The sequence below is a fragment of the Sphaeramia orbicularis genome, chromosome 6 (genome assembly GCF_902148855.1).
Source record: "Sphaeramia orbicularis chromosome 6, fSphaOr1.1, whole genome shotgun sequence".
Lineage (NCBI taxonomy): Eukaryota > Metazoa > Chordata > Actinopteri > Kurtiformes > Apogonidae > Sphaeramia > Sphaeramia orbicularis.
The window spans coordinates 40461178-40478908 of NC_043962.1; the positions used below are offsets into that span (position 1 = coordinate 40461178).

Sequence of the window (17731 nt, forward strand, 5' to 3'; positions counted from 1 at the left end):
ATTATTAACGAAAACTAACGAAATGACAAAAACTAGGATTGAAAAAACATTTTCGTTAACTGAAATAAACGAAAACTATTATTAAAAGAAAAAATGATAACTAACTGAAACTGTATTGTGTACTTACAAAACTAACTAAAAATTATAGATAAAATTCCCTTTGTTTTCGTCTTTGTCAAAGTCGGATTGATATGAAATCGATTTATCTCAGTCAAGCAATTTTAGCTGGCAGCACCATACGGCACTTCGCAGTCCGTCACTTCTCGTCACTTGTGGCTTAGAGTCATAAGCTGAAGTTGGGAAGAAGCAGCAGAGTCCTGTATGGGATTTATTTGAATATGACAACGAGGAAGATAAAAGATATGAAAAAACTAAAACTAAACTAAAACTGATCATTCAGAAAAAACCCAAAAACTAATAAAAACTAGCAAACCTACTCTAAAAACTAATTAAAACTAACTGAATAAGAGAAAAAAAAGTTAAAACTAAATAAAACTAAACTATTATAAAAAAACCCAAAACTATTGTAACCTTGGTTCATATTCATGACACTATCATATTTGAAACAATAGAAGGGTTAGTCTTTATATAAACAGTGAATGATTCATCCGACATCAATTTCACAAAACACTTAACGCCATATTAAAACAAACCATGGAAACCTCCTGCACATTTCTACATTACTGTCATACACATTATTCACAAAAGGTGACGTCTGCTACACACAAACTAAACACAATTAGAACCACATTTAACAAGACACGGGAATTTAATTGTTCTATATTTTATTCATAATACATTACAGCTGAGTTACATAAGCCGCCTATTAGAGTTATACGGTCATATAAATGTAAGTATGTAAATATCAAACATAAGGGACAAACCTTCATCAGTCTAGACCAGGTCAGGATGCCTGTCATTGTTTCAGGCTCTCATGTTAACGAGCATCTATCCAGCTGAAGTGCCCTTGAGCAAAACCTCTCACATTAGAGCTGACCTCTCACTCTACGGTGGTGACAATTACCCAAAGGAAATTAATAAAGCATCACAGTGCATTACCTTGGATGGCCTGTTTTGTTCCATCTTAGATATTATGAAACATCCCCCTCTGTACTCTTGCAGCTCAGGATTAACCCTCTTCTTCAAATGCTTATCATGGATAGAGTTTAGAAAGCTACCATCGTGCTGTGTAATTACTCTTCATGCAGCTTATTATTTTGCACCTATTAAGCATTTAGTAAATGGTCTCCTTTTAGCACTGATGTCACCTGATGAGCTGATGTTTAAATCTATTTGTGGCTCACTGTCACACCCTACCTTTTGGCAGATTTCTTTAAAACAGCTTTAATAAAACAGGGCTTATACTATTCTAACTGACATTAAAAGGCAGAAAAAACAAAAAACAAAACAATAACCAGCTTGTGGTCGAGTGTTTAGCAGCTCAAAAGCCATGCAAGGACAGATATTGAACTCTGATTCTTCGTGTAGACAAAAATATCCATTGAATGCAAATTTTAAAAAAGAAATAATAATAATCCTACTATATAATGCATGTTGTCCGTCCAATTGATGTTGCAGCACGGGAGGGCATTTGTATGGATTTTCCTCAGCCTTCACAGGCCCGATCGCCGCCAAACTCGCCAAATGAATAGAAACATTACCTGACTATCTACTAGGCACAATTTTATGTCTGTATTCAAATGTTGTGAGGTATTCTTGGCGATTTTAGCCTCTCATGCTATCATACAATGGCACCACAAGTACAATGCCGCTAGTAATTATAATATGGAGATTGGAAGCTTAAAATGTCCAAAAAACTACATGTTGAACTTATCTATATTGTAAAAGCCAAGTGGCCTCTGTGTGCATGTATGTGTGTCTGCTTTATAACTGAAAAACTGGTCAGACCCGGCCCATTAACGACCCCCTCCCGACCCCCCCCCCCCCCCCACTGTAACACGGTAACAGTGCAGACTCCAATCAGACGGACTGGAGTTCATTGGATCTGGACACAGGACAACAGTGGGATGCAATAAACCGTCATGTTCAGTCCTGTGTCAAGGTCTTATGCTGACTTGACAGACCGTTCTGCACAGATTCAGATCACAAGGACCGCAGTTCAGCGCATGTGGACACAGGATGGCAGTGAGTCGCAATCAGGGTGCGATTTGTTGAGGGGGATGGGGGGATTAACCACCCCTCTGGTTCTTACATCCCTACTTCTGCTCAATAACAGACAGGTTGTGATAGTTTTCGTCTATATCTTACATTACTGGCACTAACGTTCACCTGAACCGAACTGTCGGCAGTCTCAGATTTCGTCAACATCACCATCCACTGGGGTGCCATAAAGGGGGTGGGGGGGGTAAACGTGACAAATTCATGGGGCCCAACATTTGTGTGTCCAGTGGATACAGGTTAGATCAGGGGTGTCAAACTCATTTTAGTTCAGGGGCCACATCCTCCCAGTATGATCTGAAGTGGGCCAGACCAGTGAATTAATAACATAATAATATATAAATAATGCCAACTCTAAACATTTCAATGTGTTTTATAGTGAAAAAAGTAAAATTACATTATAGAAACATTTACATCTATAAACTGTCCTTTTTAAAATGTGAATAACATGAACAACCATGAAAAAACTAAAATTTATTAAGAAAAATAAGTGCAATTTTAACTATATTTTGCCTCTGCTTATCATTTGTAAATGTGCATTACAACGTACAGATCATGATGGATCTGCAAATTTACAAAATATTTTAGTAACTGGCAGAATACACTGGTCTACAATTTTTTTTAGAAATGATTTGCTTCAGACATTAAATGGGCTAAATGTTACGTATTTTAATAAGGTTAATTGGAAAATAAATGACGAAAGTGCTGATGTTTTCAAGGTATATGATTAAGTGTTATTACACATATATATTGGTTTATGTACATTTATATAACAGTTTTATAAATCTTCCACTAAATAGAACCTGTAAAGTGAATGTATTCTAATGTGCAGACAGTGTTTAGAAGTAGATCTTGTAGCTCTGAGACAAATATTCCTTTTGAGTCAAACCCATTCTCTCGTTAATTCTTGAATTTCACATTTTGACCCAAGGCTGTATCTTGGAAAGTTCAGCCAACCAGCGTTTTTGGCTTGATTTTTCTTTATCAGTGACTCTCATGTGGTAAAATTTCATTACTTTTATTCTGGAAGCATTTTCCTTATAGACCAGTGATATTAGTAAAATTGCACTTTTCTTTACACATTACTAGTTTTTCATATTTTTTGTGAACAGCCAGTTTGTAAATTTACACATTTTCATGTAATTTCACTTTTTTACACTAAAACAGAGGAAAAATTTGGAATTGTCATTATATGTAGGTTTTTATGATAGTATTTTACTGATCTGACCCACTTGGCTTTTCATGGCTTTTTATGGCTCCTAAAATAAAATGATTGATTTTTAATATCTTGAGTGTAATTTTTGCATTTCACAAATTTGGGCCAGATTGGACCCTTTGGCGGGCTGGATTTGGCCCCCGGGCCGCATGTTTGACACCTGTGGGTTAGATGTTGTGAAAATTTCATGTAGGATCCGCTGTAAAATAGAGGAATAGAACCCAGGAGTTGGACATTGAAAGTATGTATGCCAGCGTTAGTGACAGTGATTATGGACTGCACCCCAATGTATATAACTGCCCCCCTTCTGCTCCAACCAAAAAAACAAACAAACAAAAAAAAAAAAACATCCCCATCTCTGTTTTTTTTGACAAATCGCACCCTGGTCGCAATAAACTGTCATGTTCAGTCCTGTGTAAAAGTCTATGGTTCACATCAATGTCAATACAAACCAAAATGAGGGCCATTATATGTTTTCCTAATCTGTGTATTACACCAGCACGCTTAGCTCTCCTCCTCATTTTATCAATTCTACTGCTTCTAGAACCCGTGGATTCCCGTGGGTCAATGTGCTAGTTATTTTCTTATTGCTGGAAGCTATGAAAGAAAGAGTGCCTGTTGAAGTATATTCAGAACAGCAGCAGAATAAATCATTCACATTCAACATCTGCACTGCAACACATTACATAAGGCAGTGTGAGGCAGTGATGCATTGGTAATGGACTTCTGATTTTAATTTACACGGATTTATTCAGTGCTTTAAACAGACTACGCCAAATAAAAAAAGAAAAAAAAAAAGATTCTGCATTACATTGTGCAATAATTCTTTTTTTTAAGTTTTATATCCACTCATGATTTACCCGTGGCTGTGTTTTTTCATTCTCTGCACATTAAAGGTGGTGATGGCTGTGGCTCAGTTATATTTCCACCTTGCCCCTAAAGCAGAGGTTGGAGTGATTGCAAAGGCTCTGGTCCGTCTCCTGAGGAGCCACAGGTGAGCAATACTGCACACGTACAAACATTATTGAAGCTTCTGAGGTCGCTCACTGTTTTTTGTGCTTCATTGTCATAAATTATAAAGCTCTAAGCTGTCACTGTTCCTTAACCCTCAAAGACCTAAACAGCCAACGTCAAAACAATCTAGAGATCGAAAATGTTTAATAACTCTTGAACCAGTAATTCTATCAATACACTGTAAAAAAAATCCTGTTGTTTTTACGGAAAAAAACTGGCAGCTATGGTTTCCAGAACAATACTGTAAAAAACACATCCAACTGTAAACATATTTACGGAGTAACATGTAGATTTAACATTTTAAACATGTAGATTTAACACCGGATGTAAATGGTAAATGGACTGCACTTATTTAGCACATTTTCTACACCCTCATGGTGTCCAAAGCACTTTCCAAAACCACCAGGTCCGACTGGGAGCAATTTAGGGTTCAGTGTCTTCCATGGACTATTTGACATATGGACAGTTAGAGCCAGGATTCGAACCACCAACCCTTTGGTTATTGGACGAGCTGCTCTACCAACTCTACCAACCCATTAATTGACAAATTTGAAATGTTACATTGTTAAATGTTTACTTTTTTATAACTTTTATATATATATATATATATATATATATATATATATATATATATATATATATATATATATATATATATACAGGGTGGGGAAGCAAAATTTACAATATTTTGAGGCAGGGATTGAAAGACAGTGTATGACCAATTAGTTTATTGAAAGTCATGAGAATTTATTTGCCACAAAAAAATGTACATAATAGAAAATGTTTTTATTCTATGTGTCCTCCTTCTTTCTCAATAACTGCCTTCACACGCTTCCTGAAACTTGTGCAAGTGTTCCTCAAATATTCGGGTGACAGCTTCTCCCATTCTTCTTTAATAGTATCTTCCAGACTTTCTGGTAATAGTTTTGCTCATAGTCATTCTCTTCTTTCCATTATAAACAGTCTTTATGGACACTCCAACTATTTTTGAAATCTCCTTTGGTGTGACGAGTGCATTCAGCAAATCACACACTCTTTGACGTTTGCTTTCCTGATTACTCATATGGGCAAAAGTTTCTGAAAAGGTATGGATAATAGTGTTAGGTATGATTATGACATCAATATATGTTTGGTTTCAAAACAATTGACGTAGTGCCTGCTGAGAAAAAACAACTAAATGTTCATTGTATATTTTGCTTCCCCACCCTGTATATATATATATATATATATATATATATATATATATATATATATATATATATATATATTTAATATATATATATATATATATATATATATATATATATATATATATATATATATATATAAATAAAAGCAAATATGCCATTATTTCAACATTACAGTTTTGCAATTTAAACGGCACCACATTGTATTTCAATTTACAGTTTTATTTTCTAAAAACAATAGAAATACATCATTTCTACATACAAATCTTGTTTTGTTCACATACTCTTCCTGTAAGAACTACAGCTATATTTGATTCAATCATTAACACAAAAATATTTTCAAATAAACAACTTTGCATCGTATTGTCACTTACACTTTTTTATGTTGCAATTTTACAACTTTTTGGTGTTTATTCTACATTAATTTTTTACAGTGTAGTTACATATAGTTAGATATATTTTAAATGTTTACAGTATTTTAGGCTACTTTTATATGTCGCAAGGTGTGTTTTTATTTATTTTTTTATAAACTGACACTGTGGTGAGCCAAGCACCGACATTTCATTTAATAAGGTACTGATGGTGCATTTATTGAATGATAATAAAGCAAGTCTGAAGTCTGAAGTCTATCAATACACTGAAATAATTCAGGTAAAATGCAGTTTTTCAGTTTTTCACCATTTGGACGTTCAGAGGTTCTGTAGTGAACGTGGAACCACTGTCATGTTCTGCAACATTGATTCGTCAATAAAATCCATGTAGTTTGACAAATGATGGCAGTTGAAGAAACTTGTGTTTATGTTCAGTTAACATATTTTGCTGAAAATTTGCTTTTTCTTTTTTTTTTTTTCTGTTTTGATATAGTAATCTTTGAATTTACTTTAATGAATATCTACATAAGTAGTAAATTAAAATAGGAAAATACCTGATTTTTGCTTAGAAATGCCCAATGCGAGTATAATATTATAATAAATGGTGATAAATCAGTTAGGGAAGGTTAAATGTAGAGAAAAATTTATTTGGAGGTTGCCACAAAAATAGTATTACGTCTTTAAAGTTAATAAGAAAAAGAAAGCAGTGTAATCCTTCCTTTTATCATTACTAATTTTTAAAATTATGGTATATTGTTGGCTAATCAATTCTGTTAAATACGTATCTAGATTTTAGAAAAATTACATGAGAAATACTAAAGACAGATGGATGATAGATGTTGTACAAACTATCAGTATCAGTGAAACTTGGTGCCAATAGTGGCCAGTGGCTAATATCAGGCTTCTCAACTAGAAAAGGTAACAATCTGAGGGAAAAATAAAAAAAATTAAAAAAAAAAAGAAGAAGAATCAGACCTCAGTTTTTAACTCACAGTATTCTGTTCTGTGATTTAGTTTTTATTATTCATTCATTTATCCATTTCAGCGTTTGTTACTTTGACTTTTATTATCAGCCTGATGGTTTTATCATTTCTAATAAAGTTAAAGTTCTAGATTTTTGTTACAGTGTGGTACATATATCTGTAGTTAATCATAGAATGAGTTTTTCATTATTTATCGGTCAACCTCTACTTACAATGGTACTCTGTATTTCAGTAAGAAAATAAGTGCTGGTAGTAAATGTGTTTCATAAAAAATATTTCATTTTCTATCTTAAAACGTGACAAGAAAAATCAAGTGCAGGTTCAAGGTTGTAATGGTCACAAAAGGCCTTTTCATTTTTGTGGATTCTGAGATGAAAAATGTAGTAATTTTTCTGTTTTTGTTCTATTAATTTCTCTACCTGAAAATGTGATCAGAAACAGCAGACACGTTTCTAAAGCTTTTGTTCTTTTCAGCAAGAGTCATCCATAAATCCCATATCAATTATAGCCTCATTTTACATGTCAACCATGATGGGGAAGATACAGAAAAATAGGATTGTGTGACAGAAGCAGCACGTTGTCAGTCCTTTAGAGACCTCCTGCAATTTCACAAATGACTTTTTCACAGTAGTTCATGATAAACTCTGTATTTCACAACCTGACAAAGGAGCTGAGGTTTAAAACGAGGGTCTGATTCAGGGCTGGACTGATGATGAAAAAATGTGAAAAACCTTAAATCTCTTAAGAGAAGTATGTGGAATTTTGATAATATTCTCCCTGTTATTAAATGTTTTGTGTATTTGTAGAGCCACTGTGATCTCTAAGTTGTGATTCACATGTATAAATGATAAACTAAGGCGTAATATTGTTAACATTGCACTTATTTTTCTTAAGAATTTACAGGTTGTTCATATTTGTTTGAGTAAAATTCATAGATGTAAACATTTTCATTACAGAATTTAAATGTTTTTCACTCAGAAGTTATTGTTATCCTATTATTTATATTATTTTACTGGTCCGGCCCACTTTATGCCATATTAGGCTGTATGTGGCCCCTGAACTAAAATGAGTTTGACACCCCTGATTTATTATTTGGAACATAATACATTTTTTTGTGGGGGGGGTTATAATAAATAAAAACAAATACATTTATAACTGGAATAATTAAACTGGTATTTTAAGGGTAAAAATCCTGAAAATCATTTAACAGATTTATGAGAAAAAAGATGATTTAATGGCAGTTTTTTTGTGCATGTACATTTTTATCATGCCGGTGTCCATAGGGTAGTACATTTCAGGAGATGTTGAGTATTTTTGGCCTGTTTGTGTATATTTTAGCGTTTCACTGTAGATGCCAGTTCAATAGGTATCACCTCATTCTAGCGTGTCATCAGAGTTGCACTTGAAAAGAACAAAAAGAGAAGTCGAAGGACCAATGAAATCCGCCGCTGAATTTGATAAGGCAAAGTGTAACAACCATGAAACCCAGCAAAGTGGAAAACAGTATGACAGCAACAAAAGTGACAAGTGAGGGTGGTAAAATAAATCTGCACAGCCCCGGAGCAGAAAGTGAAATTAAACAAGGAGCTCAGTGAGGCCGTGGTAAACATGAAAGCATAAACCACCAAGAGTGATGGCAGCGCATAGGTGGCCTGGTGGCTTTATAAGTCATGCAGACTGTCAGCGTCTTATTGAACAAGTGCTCCTGTGGCTGTGGCTGTGCAGTAATGGCACCATCATTCAGCTGCAACCAAACAACACCTTCACTGGGGGGGATTTTTCAGAAAACCACCACACTGTATATTATTAGATTTCATTACTCCTGATTTCATTATAATCCAGTTTACCACCTGAGGATAGAATAGAATAATAGGTTATTCCACTGTAGGTAAATAAAAGGCATTTTTATTAAGGCATTCTGTGATGGAAGGTTAATGTAGTGTGAAAAAAAAAATCAATATTCTTCACACAATAAGATGATTTGTAATTTAACCCCCTGTTATCCTTGAGTCAATTTGACCCAGTTTTATATCAGAAATGTGTTCTTTCTTTCATCTGATTGCTGTACAAGGATAGTTTCATTCCAGATGGGAGTTGATTTATCACTCCTGTCACATCCCACTCCCACAAAAATACTCCCATTCTTGTAACATCCCATGACAGAGAAAAAAAAAAATACTACTGTCTTATCATAATTACATAAGAATGACTTCTGTCCCATATCATTCCTGTATTAGATTTTATTTTTTAAGAGGTTTATAGTCTTTAATGTAATACATTATTTTTCTGGCACCTTTTATGCCTTATATTTCCGAAAAGAGTTTTTTTTTTAAACTGTGTTTTGCATTATTTTTTATGTATCATTCATTTTAGAATTGTGTTTTATACAAAAAAAAGAATTATTGTTGTGGAATTCCTGCTCCTGCTGTATTTTTTTGTCTTGCCAGGTATAATTTTCCCTTCATTGTCAGCCTCTATTCCATGCTATGATCCTTGAAAATGAATTTAATAATAAATCTGTTGTCTTTCATGCCTTACATAAACACACCAGATTACCATGACTTCACGCTTCTTTTAGAAAATCATGAAATAACACCACTTATTTTTGAGAATAGAATTTGTGAAATAATGATTGTTGATAAAAAAAAAAAAAAAGAATGATTACCCATTCTTTATATGCAGTAAAATCAGTTTTATTATCTGCAATAAAATAATCTGCCAATAAAAAATGTAATGGTTTTAGAACAGTTTCCTGACTAAACTTGGCACTTATCTGTTCCATTCCATTGACATACAGTGTGTTCCTCATAAATTGGTGGTAGAATTTTTAGTACATTCGGTCTGTTGATAATGTTAAAAATATTGCTTGTGTTGCAGTTATTGGAAGAGTTGAAATGATGCTGGAGAAAAAGGATTAACATAGAATTGGGTGAAAATGTACATTTTATAAACAGACAAATAAGATGTAAAACAAAAAAAATTGCCTCTTCTATTTAGTGAACAAAATAATACGTTTTATTTAGTGCTGTCAAATGATTAACATTTTTAATCAGATTAATCACAGGGTTGCTGTGGATTAATTTCAATTACTCACAATTAAATATCATTAATTTTTTTTCTTTTGGGGGGGGTTAGTGTTTCCAGAATTAACTTGGCTACCATTAACTCCTGTTTTGTCTCTATTGCAAATGAAGCCTCAATATATTCCAAGATTAAATAAGGGTTATAATGTTAATAATAACAGTAGTGTTTATTACCAAGAATTATAGGTAACCCTTCCTTTAACTGTGCCTAATTACTAAGTATTTCCTCATTAAACTTATGCAAAAATGCAGTTTATCGCAGGGTAATAAACAGATCATTTAGAACAACTACATCTGAAATCCTGACAAAAGTAAACTCAACTATTACGCATCAACTAGACCAAGTACTATTTAGATGTGACTGGTTTAGTTTGGTAATAAATCAGATTTACATGTGTACTTCCTAGAAAAGGAATTACTACTGTCCAAGGTTTATACGTAGAATGAAATACACAAGAAAAAGTAATTTATTGAACTGTAATGTCTTATTACGTTAAACTCAGTTGAGTTGATTTGTAATACTGTTAATATTTTTTTTAAATTTCAGTTGTAATTTCTCTTTTATTTAGCTTCTTGTTCAATAGTTATCACCAATTATCCAACAATATACATTTATATATGTATTTATTATGTGAATTAGTACTGGAGCAAGTATAGAACAATCCATAGATCAGGGGTGTCAAACATGCAGCCTGGGGGCCAAATGCGGTCCGCCAAAGGTTCCAATCCGGCCAGCAGGATGAATTTGTGAATGCAAAATTACACTTAAGATGATCACAGAAAATTTTGGTTCAGGTTCCACATACAGATCGGGAAAAATATTATCATAATAACCTATAAATTCTTACAACTCCATTTTTTTTTTTTTTTTGTAAATGTTAATATTTTTGTGGAATTTTCCTGTATTTACACAAAAACAAACTAATTTCACAGAAAACGTAAATATCCTGAACAAATATGAAAAACCTGAAATGTCTTAAGAGATGTAAGTGTAATTTTGATAATGTTACTGAATATTTAGTGTAATTGTAGATCCCCTGTGATCTGTACGTTGTAATGAACATGATGTCAATGATAAACTGAGACAGAATATTGTTAAAATTCCTCTTTTTTTTTTTTAAACAAATTTTAGGGTGTTCATGTTATTCACATTGTTTTACAGGGCAGTTTGTCGATGTAAACATTTTCATCATGTAAGGAAAGTTAGGAGTCGACATTATTTATATATAATTATGTTATTTTACTGGTCCGGCCCAGTTCAGACCAAATTTGGCTGAATTTGGCCCCTGAACTAAAATGAGTTTGACACCCATGCCATAGATGGTTTAGTCAAATGACATTTTAGTGTTCTGCTGTCAAGAAATGATTTGTTTATTTTGTGTTGTAGATATTATTCATACCATTCATTTTGTGTGTGTGTTTGTGTTTTTGCAGCGAGGTTCAGTACGTCGTTCTTCAGAATGTAGCGACAATGACGATCAAGAGAAGGGTGAGGCAGCGCTGCTTTTATTTATGATATTTATTTGTACGCATCAGTGGAAAATTCAATTCTCCATAAGCTTCAAACTTGTTATGTTTTTCTCTGTCTCTTTGTTTCACAGGGGATGTTTGAACCGTACCTGAAGAGTTTTTATATCCGCTCCACAGACCCAACGCAGATTAAAATCCTCAAGGTTTTTTATTTTTATTTTATTCATCCTGTCTGAGCTCTGCCGCTGACAGTTACTCTTTAGTTCACAGATCAGTGATGAGATACTATTTTATAATTAAGTGTTCCCATCCCATTTCACAGACATGAACATATTTTATATAATGACACTCGCTGTACAGTAACGTATAAATCAAATACAGTCAATCAGGTGTTTTACTGCATGAGAAGTAGATAAATCACAGTGTAGGAATACACCATTACAAGTAAAAGCCTTGACTTTAAAATGTGATTTAAGCAACAGCATAGAAATATCAGCAAAATGTACTTTAAAGTAAAAGCACTCATTTTTAGAGCGACTCCTTTTAAAATATCACATTATTAATAGAACAATAGAACAATATATTTTTCTGGTTTTAATACTAACAAATATATGAGCATTTTAATGTGGTAGTTTGCCAAAGTCGAGCCATTGTTAACAAGTATAAGTATGTCAAAACTGTACTTGAATTTGAGTGAAAATACTTAGTCGCATTCACTTTAAATGTTATTATCCATTAGTCAGAGGACTGCAGTTTTAAATGAGTAAATGTCAATGTACGGTAAAATATAAGTTTTTAAATCCTTTTGTTTTTTTACTTAATCTCTTAATTTAAATGTAGTTTTGAGGTATGTAATCTCATTTTTCATCCATCCTTATTGGAAGACAAATATTATGTTTTGTTATGTTTTTTATGTGTTCATACAATGTGGTAAGACAACGTATCCAAAAATATTATTATTAGATTTTAATTGTCTTTGCAGTGTAGAGTTTCATTTTTGGTTTTTTAAAAGCTGAAGAAAGTAGATGGTGATTTGTAACTTGTTTTATGGTCATGTATGAGTAAAATTTGAAAAAAAAAAAGTGTTTTATTTGACAATATAAACACAATAAATACTAAAGCCAAAATACATGTAATTATTGGATATAAACTTTAACTACATTGTGATAATAATGGCTGATGATGCTGAAAGAAGTTATCATAATATAATATAAAAATACTTCAATATGAGCTCTAGTATTACTAAAGCAAAACATTAAGTATTAAAATTCACAGCCTGTTGTATCAAATTGTGATTTTTTTCTGTCTTTTCAGCTGGAGGTTCTTACAAATCTGGCAAATGAGACGAACATTTCTACCATTCTCAGAGAGTTTCAGGTAAAGTGACAATAACATGTTAGAAAAGCTCTTCAAGGACTAAATCTATTCTGTTGTCCAAACAGTCCTTTCCCTCTGTGCAGTAAGAATTCATACTTACTGTTGATACACTATAATTCTATTCATTCTTTCAGACGTACATTAAAAGCATGGATAAAGACTTTGTGGCGGCCACAATCCAAGCCATCGGCCGCTGCGCCACCAACATCGGTGAGGTGAGGGACACGTGTCTGAACGGTCTGGTGCAGCTGCTATCAAACAGAGACGGTATGTGCTTAATTACCCCCCCCCCCCCCCCAAGGGGAGGCAAGGGATATTGTTTTTGGTTTAGTTTGTTTGTGTGTTTGTTTCTTTCTTTCTTTGTTGACATTCTAGCAGCAAATCTATTGGTTGACTTCATATCAAATTGTGTTTATAGATTGCCAGTGACCCAGAATAGATCTTATTTCTTTTTTTTTTTTTTTTCTCTTTTAACTTGTCTTGTCCAGCATCCTAACAGCAGAATGGTAGTCTGGCTGCCTTTGGGTGCTGAACAAATTTGCTTTGCCAAGGGAAACTTCATAAAGTATATGGAGCTCCCCTTGATATTCTACTGTGTTTATTATGAGTTTTGTTCATTCATCTCATTACATTCTGGGAACAGTAGGTCAAAGTTCAAATTCCTTATGAATTTTTAAAATCTTTTTTGTCCCCATTCACATATAATGGGCAGCATTTCAAATGTCTGTAGCAGCAAAACTATTGATTGAATTCATACCAAACTGGGTTTATAGATTGCCAGTGACACAGAATAGATGTCATTATATTTTGGGAAAAGTAGGTCAAAGTTAAAAAAATTTAGGAGTTTTTAAAAATCTTTTTTTTTTTTCCATTTATTTGTAATGGGCAAAATTTCACATGTCTGTAGCAGCAAAACTATTAGTTGAATTCATACCAAATTTGGTTTGTAGATTGCCAGTGACCCAGAATAGATGTGGTTACATTTTGGGAAAAGTAAGTCAAAGTTCAATTTTTTTATGAATTAAATTAACCCTTTCATGCATAGTGGTCACTGCAGAGGACACTTATTCTACAGCTGTTCTCTTGTATATTCATGGATTTTGTTGTTTTAGTTGCATATCAACCAACACAGTGGACACTTAAACACCATCCCATAATACACTGCAATTCATAGCATTACTGTATCTTTGCTGTTATTGATAAACCTGATTTGCAGCAACATATTTGCTAATTGTTATTAGACTGCAATTAAGTTTTTTTTTGTTTGTTTTTTGTTGTTTTTTTTTACGAAAAGTTGTTGTGCTTTGTTGTTTTTTGCATATTATTTGAGTGATAACTACTGTTATAGTATGTTAAAATGTAAGAAAACATCACATTAGCTGCATTAAAAAAATTTATTTCATAGTTTTCACACAGTATGACAGTAAATGCATGTTCCTTTGCTTCAAAAATTATGGTGTCCAGCTGAGTGGACATTTTTGTAACTCCATGAAATATAGGTTCATAAAAAAAAAAAAAAAATTCAATCACGTTGTTTTTTTCATGGCTAAAGAGGAATAAAATCACTCAGGAAAAAAAAGTCTTGATTAAGGTTCTCATAATTCATGCATGAAAGGGTTAAATTATTTTTTCTCACATTTACTTATAATGGGCGACATTTCAAATGTCTATAAAAACATCAGTTTGTTTCAGTTTACTTCAAACTTGCCACATATATAGGGGCAATTGATATGCTGACATCACCACACGCATAGACATGATGACATCAGCTGGATCGATGCCAAAATAAGCTACAATATGTGTGAGGGGCGGGGTTTGTTGTGCCTGGCACCACTTCTTTTACTGATCTTTTTAATGATAAATATGAAACAAGTGGAATAAAATTGGACTGATAACCATTTAAAATACAAGACCATGAGTTTAATATAGTGAAGCGTATTCAAACAGCATGAACAGAAGATATTTAATGAGAGTTTAATGAGATTAGATAACAACCGCAGACCTTACATCAAAACAGAAAGTGTATTTTATGAAGTAAATGCTGCATAAAAAGCTCATTAAAACTGTATATTCACTCCTGCTATTAAACATTCACAATCCATTGTGTTCACAATATGAAGGTACCTGCAAATAAATATTTCATTTTTTGTGTTTGAGTGTTTTGGATGCACATTCAGGAGGCTTGTGTTGAAGTTTAGCATGAATATCCACCAAAAGAGCTGTAAGTGGCAGTTCTGCTCTTGACATCAAAACAGGAGAATAATGTCAGTAATTTGACTAAATAATTGAATTTGTTTATCCTGTACAAATGCACCAGATGAATCATAAACATGGAGGTTAATATCTAAGTCACTGTAGGTCTACATGTTTTACCAGGCCTGTATGAATAGGGCTTAATTGTTAACTGTTATAAAGTGAAGAAAAAATAAGATAAAAAAAAAAGATAAAATAACACAAAAAAGTCAACATAGAATACAATAAGCGAATAAAAGGTAGGTTATGTCCATAAACTATACTTGATGATGTCACATTAAACAGGCAGGCTTAATATTCACATTTCTCTATGTATTTTGTTTGTTTGTGTTTAAATATTTACCTCACATCACATTATGTGCCATTGTTCTTTGTAACTGTCTTAATCTTAATGTCTTCTGTATTAATACTGAATAATAGTTCAATGAAATATCTGTGTAATGCAGCACAGTTCTAAAAGTATTTCTTCTGTGTCTTTATACCATTATTACATTATTTAACCAGCTGCTGACATATTTATATGTTACTACTACTTATTAAAGGGATTCCAGTCCAGTGTTTCCTTAAACTGAGTTATGACATGAAATGAAGACTTCTCTCTTTACCTGCTTGTACAGAGCTGGTCGTAGCCGAGTCAGTGGTCGTCATCAAAAAGCTGCTGCAGATGCAGCCGGAGAAGCACAGCGATATCATCAAGCACATGGCGAAACTGACAGACAACATCCAGGTGAGACTCAATCAAATACCAACACCAGAGTGTGAATGCGAGAGTGAATGAATAATGGATCCAATGTGTGCGCTTTGAGTATGTGTAAATAGAAAAGCGCTATATAAATGTAATTCTTTATTTTTATATTTATTTATTTAAATAATCTAAAAAATACCTCTAAGATTACACTTGGTTATCTTGTGTTGCGTGAGTCTGTTATTCGTGCTGTGAAAACAAACTATAATGAGTCGTATTATTTACCTCTGTCTCTTCCATTCTGATATCATAAGCATCGTAATCGTTTGGCTTGGAGGCACTGATGAACCAATCAGAATTTGGTGATCAGAGGTTAAAGGTCATGTTCACTGTGACATCTTTTCTACCTGTTATTCAACACTGTACGTCTTCCTCGCATAATAAGTCTTGACTATAACTCATAACTTAAGCTAATTTACACAAATATGGGAAATGATCAAGTGATGACATTTTAGAAACCAAAGGCCTCAAAGGTTGTCATCAATGTCTCACCTGAAACGGTTTTAAAAAAATGTTATTCTCCTCATCAATCCTCATCAATGCATTGAAATAATTAAGTTAAAATGCCATTTTTTAGCCTTTCAGCAGCACCAGATATAACCCATATGGATGTTCAGAAGCTCTGTAGTGGTGAACATCTCCATTTTGATATAAAAAACCTTTATAATTACTCTGATATTTTATGAACATCTACTTTATTTGTAAATTAAGTTGTGGAAAATACCTGATTTCACTGAAAAATGATGTGCTTGGATACAGTTATGTTTCGTTTTGGTTTTTTTTTTAGATAAAAATCTAATCAATACTGATGGCATTCTGTGATTTATTTGCACAAATAAATGGTGGTTCACAAAACAAAGATACAGTGACAATTGTTATTGTAGTAAGTGCAACTGAAGTGAATACAGCTTTATAGAATCTGTGCCAGTGTCAATATTTGGTATGAGAAGCATCTTCTGACTTTGGTGTGTGGGTTGTTTTGTGGAGTACATTTGTGTACATATATCACAGAATTAAAAAAAAAAAAAAAGATAGTCCACTATAACTCTATTTTACTTGTTTATTCTTACTTGTTTATTTTATTTTATCAAGGTCAAGGTTACTTTATTTATACCCGTAGGTAGATTTGTTTTGCAGTCTAGGTGATTGCCTTGGCATTACAACAACACATACATTAAACATGCAAGACAAGCACTTGATCACGCTTACAGACAGGACAAAAAGTGCTCAGTGTTCCACCATTATTTTATTTTATTTTATTTTATTTTATTTTATTTTATTTTATTTTATTTTATTTTATTTTATTTTGTTTTATTTTATTTTATTTTATTTTATTTTATTTTATTTTATTTTTTACTGCATGCTTCTTACCTACTCCATGTTCCATGTATGCACCAAACCACTGAAGCAAATTCTTAGTAATGTGAACCCTGTTTCCTTACATGGCTGTAAACATGATTCAGATTCAGATCTTCATGTCAGTGTCTCTAATGCAGCTGCCTGAACTCTTACAATGAGACAGTCTCAGAGGTGAAAGGGCAGACTGACTTTTTCAAGCTGCTGTACATGTTTCCATATTTTTAGAATCTCACCCTGTGTTGTCAGGTACCGATGGCTCGGGCTAGCATTCTGTGGCTCATCGGAGAATACTGTGAACATGTACCTAAGATCGCACCGGACGTCCTGAGGAAGATGGCCAAGTCGTTCACGAATGAGGAGGACATTGTCAAGTTACAAATCATCAACTTGGCTGCGAAGCTCTATCTGACCAACTCCAAACAGGTGAGGATGGCTTTGAGGATAACATCTACAGTGTTTTTTAAGAGGAGAATTAACAATAGTAAGTCTATAAGT

General features: G+C 33.3%; 1 protein-coding gene across 10 annotated transcripts in view; it reads left to right on the plus strand.

Annotated features, from left to right (window-relative positions):
- Nucleotides 1-17731, plus strand: part of ap3b2 (adaptor related protein complex 3 subunit beta 2) — a 103154-nt gene that overhangs the window by 44236 nt on the left and 41187 nt on the right. For all 10 annotated transcript variants that reach the window (XM_030136083.1, XM_030136084.1, XM_030136082.1 and 7 more), the window contains exons 9-15: nt 4291-4388; nt 11467-11521; nt 11634-11705; nt 12817-12879; nt 13014-13146; nt 15750-15859; nt 17483-17659. In XM_030136083.1, coding sequence (XP_029991943.1) covers nt 4291-4388; nt 11467-11521; nt 11634-11705; nt 12817-12879; nt 13014-13146; nt 15750-15859; nt 17483-17659 — 708 coding nt within the window. The remainder of the gene's footprint in view (nt 1-4290; nt 4389-11466; nt 11522-11633; nt 11706-12816; nt 12880-13013; nt 13147-15749; nt 15860-17482; nt 17660-17731) is intronic.